Source organism: Solanum verrucosum, unplaced genomic scaffold, assembly GCF_900185275.1.
Source record: "Solanum verrucosum unplaced genomic scaffold, falcon-dt-bn FXZP01000212.1, whole genome shotgun sequence".
In the NCBI taxonomy this organism is placed as follows: Eukaryota; Viridiplantae; Streptophyta; class Magnoliopsida; order Solanales; family Solanaceae; genus Solanum; species Solanum verrucosum.
In genome coordinates, this window is record NW_026020038.1 from 484714 (window position 1) to 501867 (window position 17154).

The 17154-nt window shown below is 33.2% G+C and overlaps 1 protein-coding gene and 1 pseudogene across 1 annotated transcript; both read right to left on the reverse strand.

The window, feature by feature from the left end:
- Positions 1-2579: 2579 nt before the first annotated feature.
- LOC125821642 (uncharacterized) lies at positions 2580-6588 on the reverse strand (annotated as a pseudogene).
- A 350-nt stretch (positions 6589-6938) lies between these two features.
- On the reverse strand, positions 6939-10521 carry LOC125821643 (uncharacterized). The gene is made up of 3 exons (XM_049501051.1): positions 8306-10521; positions 7759-7846; positions 6939-7682 (listed from the first exon to the last, which is right to left on the reverse strand). Exons 1-3 carry the CDS (start codon positions 10519-10521, stop codon positions 6939-6941), a joined length of 3048 nt encoding a protein of 1015 aa, XP_049357008.1.
- Positions 10522-17154: the final 6633 nt, after the last annotated feature.

Genomic DNA, 17154 nt, shown 5'->3' on the forward strand with positions numbered 1-17154 from the left:
TATTCAAAACACTAACAGCTGTCCATACAGGATTTCAAATTTCAAAATCTGGACAGAATTTGTCATATGTTGTGTCCCATATTTCGATTCCATAACAGCTAAATCAGAGTTTTACATAAACATAAAAGTTGTAGGTCTACGAATTAGCTTTCCAAATCATATTTATTCACTATAAAACGGAGTTCTCGAGGATGAGATATGCATAAATTACCAAACACTACCCAGCTCATGAACAAATTTCGTCACTTACCAAAAAGAAGTGTGTGTCTCGAATTCCAGCCAAAAGAACCAAGTTTTCTCTTGTGATTTTGAAGAACAATCTATTTAGATATGCTTTTAAGGTTCTAAGGCTTGAGGAAAGAGAAAATACTAAAGGAGGGGTGAAAATATATAGTCAAACAAGTGATGTTTATCCCTTGGGCAGCTGTCCTTCAAAGGTGCTGCCCAAAAATTTGTGTGCTGCCCAAAATGCATACATATACACCTATATATATATATATATATATATATCCCTAATCTCCTTTTAAAGTTATACATAATTCTAATTAGAAAATTACCTAAACACCCCATCACAATCCCTTAAATTACGATCACAATTTATGTTAAGAAAGTTAGCAATTATCACAACACTTCAAGTTCCTAAAATGAGAGTAAAACATATTGTAGTAATTAAGCAATGGTAAATCGACATGCGACTCTTGGTTAATATTTAGGGGTGTTACAGAAATCACTAGGCTAAAAAAGTTTATTGTTTCAAGGATGTCCAAAACGTCTCATTTAAGCAGTTAAAGTATTATTTTACTTGTATATATGGTGTAATTTGTCGATGAAGGGTGTCAATTGGACACCCTCAACGTAGTGTAGCTACGCCCCTAATTATTATACATATAATATATATATATATATATATACGTTTTCATCAAATTTTATCTCACTACTACAAAAGTGAACTTTAGCGACAATTATTTTGTGGCAATAAGCTAATTGTCACTAATATATTTACGCAAGGAAAAATATCAACGGCTAATGTATAATAGTCAGCAATAAGTATATTTTTAGTTGCAATTACTAACAAAAGCCGCAAAAGAGTCTCTTTTTTTTCTAAAAATAAAAAATCCCACCTTTCTCTAAATTATTTCCCTCGACCTTTCTCTAAATTTTGAAGAAAAAAGGTTTCCTACGCTTTAAGGTAAACCTGAATAGCCAAAAAATCTCTCCTACACGCATAAGGAAAATAGTTGTACTAAAAAGATCTTCCACGCACATTAGGATTCCTCAACCTAATTCATCAGATTAGCACGTCCATCAGCCTATATTTCTCTCACAACAGTGACAACCATCAATATATTTTTTTTCATAGCAGCGACGTCCGTCAACAACGAACTTTAGAGAAGTTTTCAGGTATGTAGATCGCTCCTCTCCACTCCTTTGTTTCTATTATGTTCAATTTTCTTTGTTGCTCTGAAGATCTTCATTGAGAATTCAACCGTGCAATTTGTTTTCTACCATGTTCATTAATCGATATTTAGTCATTAATTGGGAAGAAAACATAAAATACACCTGACAAAGTAATCAGTTTTTAGGCATTAGTAGGGATTTAAAGTGATTTATGATTCGTAAAAGTATATTTTTCTGTGTTTGTGATCTCTTGTTGTTGCTGTTTTGATTGAAATTGATCGAATCGATTCCTCTGTTAATATACATTAAGGCATATGAATGTTATGTTAAAGCGAGTGGTTGTTTATATATTATGGAGCGTGACTCTTGATATATTAAGGTGCATGATTGTTAATAAATTAAGGTGTGTGGCTATTAATAAATCAATTTGTTTTACTATATCTCTTTATGTTAATGATACATTGTAGTGTTGAAGCCAATGTTTATATTTCTTGATCTGTTGCATCTTTCGTTTATCCGTTAATGTTTTCTTCAAACTCTTTCAACAATAAACACGTTATAACTACAGGTTCTTGCTAACAATGTTCACTAGAATTTGGTCAATGTTTGTTATTTAAAATCTCATAGAGGATCTGGTTGTATGGTAATCCTACATCATAGATTAAACATATACTATACACACAAACTAGTGAGAAACGATTAGAACAGAAAATATTAGAACAACAAAAACTTATCTCAAAATTTCAAAACTGTATAGATGTATGTGTGTTCTGATTCAACAACAACAAAATTCTCTTACCCAAAAACTTATCAACAATCAGCTGGTTAGTACAAAAGGAAAAGGACAACCATAGTTCCTTAAAAGAAAAAGGGAAAAAAATAATCAAAGAACATATCTCATGTATCCTATCTATTTTCCTTCTCGCTGAAATCCAAAAAATTCCTCTTGAACTCCTAACAATTTGAAGAGTTTCAAGTCATTGAATAAATTCTGCAACTTATCAAATAGTAATATCCTATTCCTAGAAGTCTTCCATCCAGTTTTCCCTTGCACGGAACTTCTACCAAATTCCCCAATTCCATTAGAAATCCAAGACGCCTAAGTCATCCAAGCAGAAGTTGAACTCCTCCTGCCGGCTTGATCTCAGAAAATCAAAATTGTAATCAATCTTGATAGGTTCTTACTGCTCCATTTGCTGCAAACCTTCCAACGTATTGTCATCTGCATTGTCCAACTGATATGATGGATTTGACAACTGATCATCTGCATTTTCCAACTGGTATAATGGATTTGAGAACTGATCATTGTCATAGGTAGTATTCTGCAATTGATACGAAGGATCATAGGCATACGACTCTTGTTTAGGATGAAAGAGTCAACATCTTGACTTGGAACCGAGGCATCTAGTGGCGTCGAATCTATAATTTCTGATGGCTCATTTACATCAAACCACTACAAGAAATCTGCCTTATTGTGGCGGTAGAAGTCGCCACAAAAACTCCAAATGTTGCCACTAAAAGTTTATTGTGGCGACTTACTCTCCGTTGGTAGTAATTCCGTAACTAAAAGTTATTTGGGGCGACAAAAGGATGTCGCCACAAAAAACACTCATCTGTGGCGACATAATCCGTCACAATTTGTTAACAAATATGCCACAAAAATAAAATCGCAACACGACTATTTGTCAAGTCGCCACTAAAAACAAGCCCTTTAGTGGCGACATTGTTGCCACAAAAACATATAAACTTTCTGTGGCAACCTTTGTCGCTACTAAACATTAATATCAGTAACGACTCCTACCGTTGCAAAAAACGATTAACTATTAGTATCACCTTTCATCTCGCTGCTACACACTATTAATTAGCAGCGACTTTTTCCGCCACAAAATCAACTAATTATCAGTGGCAACTTTTATGTCAATGCAAAAAGTGATTTTTAGTAGTATCTAAAAATCACCACTAAAATTACTATAGCATTTGTGGCAACATTCATCTCATCACTGAAGAACAATATTTAATGTTTTGAATTAAATTCTCTAAAATCAATACATATATATAGCTATTAAAAACATCTATTTGTATTTCACAAAATTAATACAAAAGGCATTTTCGAGTTAAATATTACAAATACTCCCAGTACTAGAAATTCAACTATACATTATAATATATATATATATATATATATATATATACGCTAGTAGTTCAGTTATCGTTGTATCCATATACATATGGCCAAAAAGCAAAAACTTCCATTGCACGCCTTAAAACTACTTCTTGATCGTGCCCCATTGTTTAAGAACCTTGTCCCTGAAATTAGAAAAACACACAATCACTTTCTAATTCCCACAGTCAAATGCTAATAATAACAAGAGTAACATAAGACTTTAAAATCAACACCATCATAGTTTCAATACTTTATTTTTTTGTGTATGAAAATATATAATAAGATACTGGCAGTTGTTGTCATTCGAAAATCCACACCAAAAATTTTAATTGCAACACAACAAGCAAATCCTCTATTTAAATCAACAATCAAAACTATACATGATATGGACATTAAAATATCTAACACAGTAAGAGAATCTCATTTGTTCTCTTAAGTGCTACATCCATCACAAATCAAATTTCTAATTCTAGTGATGACTGAGAGATCCAGTAATAATAGTGTTATATTATAATAGTGACAGAAATCCAGTTACATTAGTTCATATTGTGTTAAAAAAGAGTAAACACATAGAAGGAAAAAAGAATATGTCAAGAGGCTAAATTGATTCCAAGTTAGTCACTTAAGTAACAAGACACAATCTTTTCTAATATTAATAGCAGAGGCAGAACAAGAAACATTTACTCACATTACAAGACAACTTATTAAAAGCTTCATAATACTTTTTCATTCATACACGAGAGAGACTAGAAGACATAATACTTTTTCACAATTAAACAAATATTTATCTCAGACTTAATCTTTAAAAAGAAAAACCAATCCACCCACAACTAAAATCCCTTGATAACTAAGGCATTTCACGCTAAAAACAAAGAACCTACATATAAGGGAAGTCAATAAACAGAGCTAACAACTTCCTAATATCAAAATCTTGAAAAAACAAACAAATGCCACATACTCTTTCTTGATATGTGGTAGAAAACGCCTTCACTGAGAGGCAATTAAGATCTTTAAATAACATTTAAAATTTTACGGCAAGAAGAATAGACAATGAAAGGAGAAGAATTATTCAGGAGCAAGAGAAAGGACCTGTTGCATTCTAGTCATGATAGCGGCCATTTGTTCTTGAAACATCTTGTCCACTTCGCCTTTCATGTGTTCACGCTCCTCTTCCAATTTTTTTTGCAAATCTTCTTCCATATTTCATTTTAAATCAGCAGTCATTTGCTCTCGTTCTTCTTGTAACTTTCGATCCATATCAGCTTGCATCTCTTGACGCATACTTTCCATAGTTGAAGACACACTAGCCTCTATGTCTGCCTGCTGTATTTGAGTCTTTTTAGGAGGTTTCTTTCCGTATCCTTTCCCCCGAACATAGCCTGATCTCTCACCAAGAACTGAAGATAAGATATCATCCCTAGTCATGCGATGCTCGATCTCTTCAGATTGTTGTTCAACAACAAGTTATTGGAGTTGACCCTACAATAATACGCAACCATTTACACAAAAAACATAACTTACATATTGGAAGTAACTTGTAGTAGGTCAAAAAGATAAAAAGGCAATTATTTTAGGAAATTACATGAATCTGTTGTGATTGTGGATCCAACCATTCACGTTCTCCATTAGTATTTTTACGTGTGTGTTGAATCTCCCAAACTTTATCTGGTGTGTCTTTTTCTCCCGATTCAGGATTTCTCTATAATATAGTTCAATAAGAAAAAAAAAAATATGAGCAGATGTATATAGGTAGCAAAGAAGTATATGAAATAATTGAGGAACAAATATATTTTCACCGTAGATTCCTCTACTTCTGCAAATGATCTTGTACCACAAGAATGCTTAGTTATTTGTTTTTCTCTATTTTTTCTGTTTCTCTCACTGACAACCTGCACCAAGTCAGGTGATCAGAAAATAGTTATCCTAATGTGCTACTAAAAGAGTATAGTCTGTTCATGTAAGCATAAGTAAGTTACCTTGAATTTTTCACTGCCAAAATACTTAACTAGGTATTTCCAATCCTCCAACTCAACATCCTCAGGACGATGTGACAATCTGTCTTCATCGGTACTATAGGCAGAGTAACAGTTATGCAATCGAGCTTTCCAAGCTCTAAAGAGTCTTTGGATAGTGCTTATCACAAAGCCTTGTAACTTATGCTCTCTCAGTCCATCGCAAACTTCAAATTTGTCCTAAACACATTGTAATATTAAATTTGATAAATCAGGTAACTAAAGGCAATACAAAATTAAAAGTGATTTATTACCTTGACCTTATACCACATTGCTTCTCCATGTTTTAAAATAATCTTTTGCCAATTTCCATCTCGGAACGAGATACTACTCCTCATGATCAAGCCAGAGTAATTAACAATATCTCTAGCCCCAGAACCCACAGCTCTATCAATGTCATATGGAATAATTACTTTGATTTTTTCTCCATACTTGGTTTTAATATCAACAATTTTAGATTTATATTTTCCTCTTCCTCTCTTTCTATTGACGCGAGAACCTGCAAAGCAAATAAAAGCTCAAAGAACATTATATCAAATAGTTCTTGTATAATACTATTAATGCAAAACCAAAATATACTAGTATTCTGCCACTTAACCAACATACTTTCTTGTATAAAAAAATAATAGTTGAACAGCAACAAACTAAAACCCCAACAGGTATCCTCTAACAACAATCGGGTAGAACACTAGTGAGTCGTTTCCTATTAAGAAGGGAGGTGAACTAACCTGTTCCAGTTTCAACCTCTGGAGAGGGGAGTGTGCTTTCTTCAAGATTTCTAGATGATTGTGTCTCTAGAGATGTTCTTGGGAGAGGGTGACTTGATATTTGGCCTATCTGTAGAGATCCTTGATTTGGGTTAGATGATTGTTCTACTTCTAATGATATTTCGGTAACTCTTATTGGTTGTAGTTGTGGCTGAGACGTAGTTCCAAAACTTTCACGTCCTCGAGAACTGCCACGTCCACTTTTTACATCGCCTCTTCCAATTTTACCTCGTCCAGTTCCTTTCATTTCCTGCAACATCAAATAAAAATCACAAGTATCAAAATAAGAAATTAAAGATGATTAAGAATATGTCTACAAGCCAAATAAAATATCAATTCGTAAAATAAAGTAATTCACTGACAGCCAAATAAAATATCAATCCATAAATTTAAGAAAATGTGGGACATTTTGCTGACAACTGCTGCTTAATTGGTGAAAATGTAACTCACTGATTCTACTAAAACCAAATATCAATTTATAAAGCTAAAGCCACAAGCGTTATGAATTAATTTCATCTTAGTCTCAAAACAACTAAATACAAATAACTTCCAAAAAACATGTAGACATCTATATGAACCGTCTTTGTTTCTCAATCTTCAGAAGGATGTATCACTGTCCTCTCCATCATTATCAACAAGTGACTCTTCTTCACTTTCTTCATCCTCGGATACATCTGTATGATAGTCATTAATAAAATCATCTTCCTCATTTTCTTGATCATTAGTACGCAAAACAGTTTTTGGTTCAATATCATCTCTATGTAAAGACACCTCAATATTAGTTTCATGATCATTGGTATTCAAAATATTACATTCGACTTCCTCTTGTTGATAAACTTCGTCATTTATTAATTCTTCTTCTTCAACATCAGGCATATTAAAAAGGTCCCGAGGATTTGTCTTTACAACAACAAGCCAATCTTTATCAATCATGTCATTCAAGTAGAAGACTTGTTCAGACTGAGATGCCAACACAAATGGCTCATTTGTATTCAAAGCACAATGAGTATTTACACTTGTAAAACCATAGTGGTCAATCTTATATCCTCTTCCTAGGCGAGCCACATCCCACCAATGACATTTGAATAGATAAACTTTTCGATTTCCCACATAACGCAACTCATAAATGTCCTCCAATACACCATAATACTCCTTATTAGAGTCTGCATCATCTGCTCTCACAAGAACTCCACTGTTCTGCGTTTTTCTCACAAGCTCTTTTGTTTGAAACCTAAATCCATTGACCATAAATATCGAATATCGATGCACCAATGGTTCAGGACCGACAACTAAGCTTATGAGCTCATCAGTTGCACGTCCTTGTGCAGCTAGTACAAATATCTACAAAAATCAATAAGACTTGTTTATAATGAAATGTCAACACTAATAGTAAAGCGTTGTTGAAGTAAACACTTACACGTGCACGAAACCACTCAATACATTTGTTATTATGTATCCCTTGAGGTCTCGTTGCACCTTGAATTTCCATTTCTCTCATGTATTCCCTGCGTTTTGTGTTAGTAAAGATTAATTAAACTATCTCAATATGAAATTATATTTGAATTAAAAAAAGACTTGCTCCATGAATGGTGAAACCTCTTCACAATTTTGAAGAACATACATACATGCTTGGTTGAACTCATCATGAGGTAGTCTGATTCCATCTGAAGCCCCTTTTGTTTGCCCACTTTTTTTAAAGATAGACATCTCACCATTTGATTCAAATCCATCATCATTTCTTGTTGGTTTATTGAACTTGGTTGAGATATTTTTTAAATATATTGAGCCAAACGTAAGGTTTTCCCTTGCCATATGACCTTGAACAATTGAGCCTTCTGGACAACGTGGGTTGCGAAATCTGACTTAAGTATTCGCAAATACCTATATATAGATTTCTTATTAATATAATTATAGAATATTACATTTTAAATACATTGGCATTCAAATTATAAATTATATGTTACCTCTCAATAGGGTACATATCTCGATATTGAACTGGTCCACCAAGTTTTGCCTCACTTGCCAAGTGTATTGGCAAATGAATCATGACATCAAAAAATGCCGGGGGGAAAACCATTTGAAGTTTGCACAATATGATAGGAATTTCAGCCTCTAGGATATCAAGATCTTCAATGGTCAGACACTTAGAGCATAAATTCTTGAAAAATTTGGCTAAGGCTATAATTGGTTCACACACTTCCTTAGGCAACAAACCACGTATAGCTATTGGTAAAATGTCTCGCAATAATACATGATGATCATGACACTTCAATCCATGTATCTTTTTCTCAAGTACGTTCACACACCTTGAAATATTTGACGAAAAGGCATCTGGAACCTTTAAATTAGCCAAGAATTCACATAACTTCAACTTCTCTTGAGAAGACAATGCATAGCAAGCAGTTGGCAATAAAATAGTATCCCCATCCTCAATTGGATGCAATCCTTGCCTAATTCCAAGGTCCACCAAATCATATCGACTTTTCAATGTGTCCTTTGTCTTTCCAACTATACTCATCATGGTCGATAAAATATTGTCGGAGACATTTCTTTCTATGTGCATCACATCAAGGTTATGTCTTAACTTAAGACTCTTCCAATAAGGCAATTGAAAAAAGATACTTTTCTTCCTCCAATTATAAGCATTGTTAGAAACATTATGCTTTCGCTTTTTCCCTTTACCAAAACTCAGATTGCCTAACTCTTGTATCTGCATAAGTGCTTCATCACCTGTTAAAGGGCTAGGTGCAACCCCCATTTCAACTTTCCCATCAAATAACACCCTATTTTTACGCCATGGATGGTTCATAGGAAGGAAGCGACGATGACCCATATAGCACAACTTATTGCGCAAGGAAATCGATTGTGTGTCTTTATAGCAACAAGGGCATGCAAGCTTGCCTTTGGTTGACCATCCTGAAAGGTTTCCATACGCGGGAAAGTCATTAATCGTCCACATGAGAGCCACGCGCATAAGAAAATTAGATTTTGTGTGTGCATCATAAGTCTCCACCCCATCCCATAATTCTTTCAACTCTTCAATCATGGGTTGTAAGTATACATCAATATCATTGCCTGGAGATTTAGGACCTGGAATAAGAAGTGGCATCATGAAATATTTCATGCAATCCCATGGTGGCAAATTATATGTAACTAAAACGACAGGCCAAAAACTATGATTTGAACTCATATTTCCAAAAGGTTGGAACCCATCACTTGCTAAACCTAATCGAACATTTCTTAACTCAGATGAAAAAGAAGGATAACGCTCATCAAATGATTTCCATTCTATTGAGTCAGATGGATGACGCAAGACACCGTCATCAATATTTTCCTCCTTATGCCACCTCATCTTCTTTGATGTCTCTTTTGCCATGTATAATCTTTGAAGCCTTGGTTTGATTGGAAAATAGCGCAATACTTTATGAGCTACTTTCTTGCCTTTGTTTTCTAGTGATTTCCATCTAGACATTCCACACTTTGGACATGATTGGGCATTGACGTAATCACGCCAATATAAAATACAATCATTCTGACATGCATCTATTTTTGTATACCCCAAGCCTAGGTCACAAAGAATTTTCTTAGCTTCATAAAAAGAACTAGGTAATAATGACCCCTCGAGAAGAACTTCTTTAAAGAAGCTTAATAACTCATCCATCGATTTGTTGCTCCAATGGTTGAGGCACTTCAAGTGAAGTAATTTAATAACAAAAGATAACTTTGAGACTTTTGTGCAACCAGGATAAAGTTCTATCTGAGCGTCTTCCAACAATTTGTAGAACTTTGCTGCATGCATATTTGGTTCTTCATTTTCCTCAGACGAATTAATATTACTCCCCATATATCCACAAGCGTCATGAATCATTTCAATAATGTCATCCTCTTCAATGTCATCAGCTTCTACTTTAGCACTACATGCGGCATTAGAGTTTTCAACTCTAACTAATACTTCTCCATGCAAGTCCCACACTTTATAAGAATCCCAGAAGCCCTTTTTCAATAAGTCACCTCTTACATCAATTCTTAGCTTGAACACGGTGTTCATACATCCTCTACAAGGACAGCGAATCATGGTATTCACTCCAGTTTGACTGAATGCCCAATTAAGAAAACCTTCAACTCCATCTCTATATCTTTGGTCAACTCTATTCCTAATATTTAACCAACTTTTATCCATTCCTATTCTCAACAGAAAACAATTCATTAATTTAATTTTTTTACAATGATAAACAATGGAGAGAGAAGCCCAGATAAATAGAATTAAACAAAGAGAAGTGAGGATCAGCTAACTAGAAAGAAACACACAAAGTGTAGTAAATAAATCACTGAATAAAAAAATGTAAGTACTCCATTCTCCAACAAAGGTGTCAATTCTTTAACAAGTCAAACAAACGATTTTTGTATAATTAGAGTAAGTATTTTGCGGTAAATTAAAACAAAATGTAATGTTTATTTTACAGATTTTACATTATAGATTTGGACTGCCAATAATCTACTTCTATCATATAATTTCAATCCATTCTAGGAGCAGATTTTAGGCCAATAAACTTTTTTTTTGGTAAAAGGAGATGGTTTTATATATATATATATATATATAATGAATCAATACAATCAGGTGGCTACAGATCTACTAATACTAGGATTAATAGTACTAGTACTAGATATAATGTTGCCAGAAGCTTTAACGTTACAAGGGTTCTTAGCACTATTAGCAAAACTACTAATTCTCTTGTCCAACAAACTACCAAATGGTCACCACACCATAATTGTTAGAATCTCCAAGCTCAATGGAACTATAACAGAAAACACATACATAAATCACCAATAGAAATGAGATATTTACATGTACACAAATCGCAGCTAAATGAGACACTACTTTTACTTTGAATCATGTTCATACTATTTAAAACATAATTCACAATTCATAGCAAATAGAATCTGAAATAAAGTTTAGAGGAGTCATTAAACATCGTGTAACGAATCAGAGTACATACAAAGAAATAGGTTTCAAAATGTCTCAAGTAAAATGAGTTGTTTCCCAGATGACAACTACTATTGAATCACTAACAGATTCATTTTTTCTTCATAAAAATGGAGTGTAAGAAAGTGTGTAATTTAGAAACCAATTATGGCAAATAACATTAACTTTAAGCAGCTTCTTTAGAAGATTATTTGACATTACAAAATGAAAGAATTCCAATGAAGTGCTTGGAATAATAGCTTTCTTGGAAGTCAACAAATTAAAAGGCAAAATGGAAAAGGAATTTCTTGTTCTCTAACTTCACATGTTATCCCCTCAATGTTTTACATCACACTTTTCAAGCATTAACCGCAATTATATTTTCTATCATAAATGGCTACAACCATACACAACAGTAGCAGTCACATTAGCATTACATGTTCGTTCTTTTGAAAGTCTGTTTCCATAAACCTGCCTTTTGAGAGGCATTTACATTCTTACCGTACCTATATAGGAAGAAAGGCTTTTACCATCTCAAAGTTTGACTGTACCATGTTTTAAATTTCCAACAAACACACAAGACTTTATGCTTTCAGTGACTATGGTTGATTTGGATAGAAGAAATTTACTTAACTTTCACAGTAGAAACCCAATAGAATACTGAAACTGAATCATTAAATCACTTATTTTAACCTGAGGTAATTTTAACTGAAAAGAAACTCTTTTCCCTGAACTTAAGGTATCCAATCTATTTTAAACAGACAATCACAATAACAATATCAAAAATAAACTTCCAGCTTACCCAAAGAAAGAGATTACTCAGACATGACTTTCAAGATCGAGAAAACAAAATAAAAAATATTAAAATATGGATAGACATGAATCGTACCTTCAAAACTTCAAACAAAGAACAAGTTCAATTGAACGAGACACTCTCATACTGATTTTCAAGTTAGGAGATTTTTCCCTTCCTCCTTCGAGTTTAGAGAACTCTCTTCCTACATAATTTCAACTGGGTTAAAGAAATTATATGTGAAATCAAAAATACAAATACCAAGAAAGGGATTTGAGCACATACCTGATGTAATATATACTTTAGAGAACCCTATTAGTGAAAAATTGAAGAATATTCAGCAAAAAAACCCTATTCCAATAGATTTGAGGAAATATTAAACCAACAGACACTACTTCTTCCTCCCTTTTCACAGATTTGAGCAAAAAGGAAAGATCTTTTTCTTCCTCCTTTTCCCAGATTTGAGCAAAGAGGAACGAGTTTTTCTTCTTTCCTTTTCCAAGATTTGAGCAGAGATATGTTTTTCTTCTTCCCTTTTGCTATAGAAAACCCATTTGAGCTAAGAGGAACATTTGCTTATTTTAGCTTTGAGCAAAGAGGAACAAATGACCCTTTAGTTTTATTTTCACTAGAGCCTTCATTTTATTTTTTTATTCTTTTTATTTTAAATTAATATTAGAGGCGACCTGATCGCTACAAAATTATATTTAGAGGCGACGTTTAATAAGATGCTACTAAATATTTGGAGCGAAAATTTTCATTTCAGCGGGAGTATAATTTTAGATTTAGTGACAATTATTAGTGGCGACACAAAATAAGTCGCCTCTAAAGATAAATGTTCAGGAGCGACAACAATTGTTGCCACTGAATATGTAGCTTATGTAGCAAAAAGAAGAGTCGCCACTAAATATCGTCACAATAAGTGTTGTTTCTTGTAGTGAACATCTCATCATCCAAACACAAGTTGCCTAAGTCCTCTAGTCCAATGTCCCACGTCTCATAACTACAAGCCACATGCTCTTCTTTAATTTTAAAGGTCTCACTTTTATCGAACACCTCCTAACATTGTCTCTACCTCTCATCATGTCATCAGCACACCTCAGAGAAACTTGTTGTTGTATTCGAGTTCGAATGAGATACAGTAGGCAACCTCGCCTAGTCACGTCTTTGGCTTTGACGATTTAATTTTTTTATGAATCTCCCTTTAAGCACTCAATCTTGGCCAGTCACATCTTTGGCTTCCTACTCTATTTGAAAAAGAAGGTACAATACGAAATAGACGTATATAATTCTCACGAGTAGAGGTAGTAGCAAGAAGAGTGACACTAGGGTAAACAAATAGAGCAAATATAGGACTGGTATGCGCCTTAAATTGTGAAATAACTGCTCAAGAAACAAAATCCTTAATAGTAACCTGCAGTAGAAAAGATGGAAAGAATATTCAGATCTCATCACCACCATACTGTAAACAAAGCTGATGCAATCATCAATTTATGAGGTAAAGAAGAGAGAAAAATAGGAGGGCATTTGAAGTGGTTAAACAAGATTTAGTAAAATCACAAAGTAGTCTTTTTTTTCTAGTTCCTTTTTGGAGTGCCTATGAGGTCACCCGTCCCCATTTATACAGAAGATTGGGTTCCTTTTCTAGAGACATACTTAGTTGTAGGTTCTCTCTTTTTGCACATGAGTTGTATAGGTTTTACTCCAACTGTTAATAATATTCACCTTAGCAAAAAACAATTTAGTAGCTAAAACAATTTTCTAGAGCTTAGTATGTAACATATAGAGAACAAACTACTCTCGTTTAGAGAGAGCTATAGAGAATTTTCTTGCTCATATGATGACAGGTAGTATATGCTTCATAGGATTATAGAGCTTAATTTGAATAGTCCAAAATCAAGCAGGTAGTATATGCTTCTCTTTAGTATCTTGAGTTTCTAGCTTGTCCTATCTATAGTTTCCTAAGTTGTTCAAGAGGCCTTATCCTTAGAAGTCATGAGCTACTCCGCTCGTTTTATCCTTAATTTTCTGGGCTACTCAACTACCTAAATAGTAGTTAGTATCTCCTACCCCGAAACCCAACATTTGCACTCTATCTTTAATAAGTAATATACCCCACACAACAAGCTAGTTCATGAATATAAGTTTAGGAACTTTGATTTAAGTTTCATAGTAGATTAGCAAATACCAATTTGGATACACTACATTAGACTTTTATATCCCAAAGAGATTTAGTACACTCGATTATTAAGAATGAGTTTTTTACAATTTTAAAAATGAACATATAACATGTTGATATCTATTAATTCAAATTTAATCTACATTTCAACTAATAAAATGATATCTTTGAGAAAAGAAATTACATACTACTAGAATGGATGTGTTTGTCTGAAATACATTTTTGATTAATTTCTTCTCTTTTTTGCTAAGTATTTTCAGCTCCAACAGTAATTACAAAAAATAAAACAATTTCTTGAACATCATGAGCAATTCTACTGGTATTATGCCATCATATAATAATTAGTTTTGTCATGGAGAGTCTCTAAAGGATCAAACATTAATATTGAAGCAAATCAGAGGTAGGCAACTATAGGAGGCGATGATATGAGAGGAATTATACATGATGGTTTTGGAGGCTTTACATCGTTTCATAGATAGTGAAATTAATAACAGAAGTGAGATGGAGCCAAACCTACAAGAAAATGCTGACCATCCATCTTGAATGCAACCTCATCTAGATACGGATAAGTTTGAACGACTCATGAATAAGGTAAATGAAGAATTATATCCTGGATACAAGAAGTTTAGAAAATTATCCTTTTTATTGCATATCTATCGTAAAAAATGTATGTTCAAATGGTCAAATAAATCCTTTAATTCATTGCTTGGGCTACTGAAGGATGCAATGGGGTAGCAGATCGCCTATAAGAAGTAATATTGAAGAGGATTCATCTAATGAGGTTGTACAAAGGTTAGAACAGGAGATAACTGAGTTTAAGGAAAAAACAAAATGAAGAAATAGATCTGATGAAACAAAATTACGATAAGCTACAATCAGAATTCCTCCAAATGAGACAATTCATGCAAAAGTATGCTCCTAATGAATCTCTTCTTCCAGATATCAAGGGCACCTCAAATGAGCAGGTAACTAAATTTTACAAGTCTGAGACATTTTTAATGAAATTTTAATCCTATAAGGGGTCGTTTGGTGTGAGGGATAATACCAAATAGTCCCGGGATTAAATTATAGTACCGCTTATTTTGTTGTTTGGTTGGCAAGTTCGGGATAACTTATCCCGGGATTAATAATTAATACCGGGATAAGTTATCCCTCTCTTGGGGTGGTATAGTAATCCCGGGATAATTTATCCCGGGATAAAATAGGTAAATGACAAAAATGTCTCTTTCAACCCTTTTGTTATATCACTTTTTACATTAATGAAGGGCATTTTTGTAAACAAATAAATTGTTCTTAAAATTTATTATTTTGAATACAACAAACCAAACACTCAATAAAAAATAATCCCAACACAACTTATCCCATCATAACTAATCCCAACATAACTTATCCCAACATAATTTATCCCATCATAACTCATTTTCAAACCAAACGACCCCTAAAAGTATTGTTAATTAACGTCGTAATACTTATAGGTTCTTGACCATAATGGTGGTCAAGAATGAGTACAACAATCATCAAGGATATCTATACCATAATGTACTACCTCATCTTTATCATTTGACGCTATTGTTAGAGTTATCTTGCTACGTAAAATTTTGGATTGATGAATCCAAATGCTTATGTTGTACTTCTTACTTCCTTAATTTAGTGAATGCTCTCACATTATTTTGATGAATAGATTTCCAAATATAGTAAATATTGTGTTGAGCTGTAGAATTTCAAGAGACGAAAGCTAATTAGGAGAGTATGTGAACTCAATAATTTTGGATGTGAGTATAGTCCACATGTATATATAATCAACAAATCTTAAAGTATGAATTGTCCACATCTACTTTTAGCAATCAGATGTTGTCCATTTACATAAACTAAAGTACGACCACTAACTAGCTTTTTTCGTAAGAAGCAATATTCCTCCTATAAAGTTAGCTTCTAAAGGAAAACTAATACACTTGTGAAAAATTTATTTATCAATTGCTACCAATTTCCTTGGAACATCTCCTTCTGGAAATGCTCTTTCTTTGAACACAAACCAACAGTATTTTGTCGATAATTTCTCCAAGAAATGAAGATGATGTGTTGCTACTTTGGTTAGTCTTATATTTGTATGACCGCTATGGTGAATAGATATTGCTTGAACAAACTTGATTTTGTATGCTTGTAACTTGTGATATCAAAGTAGTTTCTTCTAGGAATCAGGAGAAATTCACACTTGATTTTTATTTGGTTGCTTTTTGCTTGTAATTTTTCAAATTAGTCACACTACTTGCGATATTTTTATACTTTGCGTTTTAACTATTGACACATTTCTTTTTTATTTCAGGTATACAATCTGAAGTTCACAACTTTCATATGTGGGTGATTTTAATATGAATAAGAGTAACAAAACTTATTCAAAGACATTATTCAATATGATATATATTACCACGAACAATATAAGTTTAGTTTTATAAGTTGTGATATTCATATTTTGGTCAATACTTCCTTTTGTTTGTCTAGATTAAAAGAGATATATTCTATTTTAAGGATTAGTAGTAATATATATTTTTAGTATTAGCCAATTTTTGTTGGTACTATGAGGCTTTCTTTTGCCAACATGTTTATTGGAATTCTATATATACATTTTCTCGGTAAATGTAGTAGTTATTATTAACGGCGGCTAAACAATTGTTGTTAAATGTTATGACATGTAGTGGCAATATAATTGAATTTATTGGCCATAAAATTGATGCTAACAGGGAAAACTAAGACATTTTTAGAAGGGATATTGTAGCCATTGCTCACCATATTAAAATTGCCGTTAAAACAACTAGCTTTTACCAACTATTTATTTGGATTTATCGACTAAAACAATGGACACTAAAAGACCACAACTAGC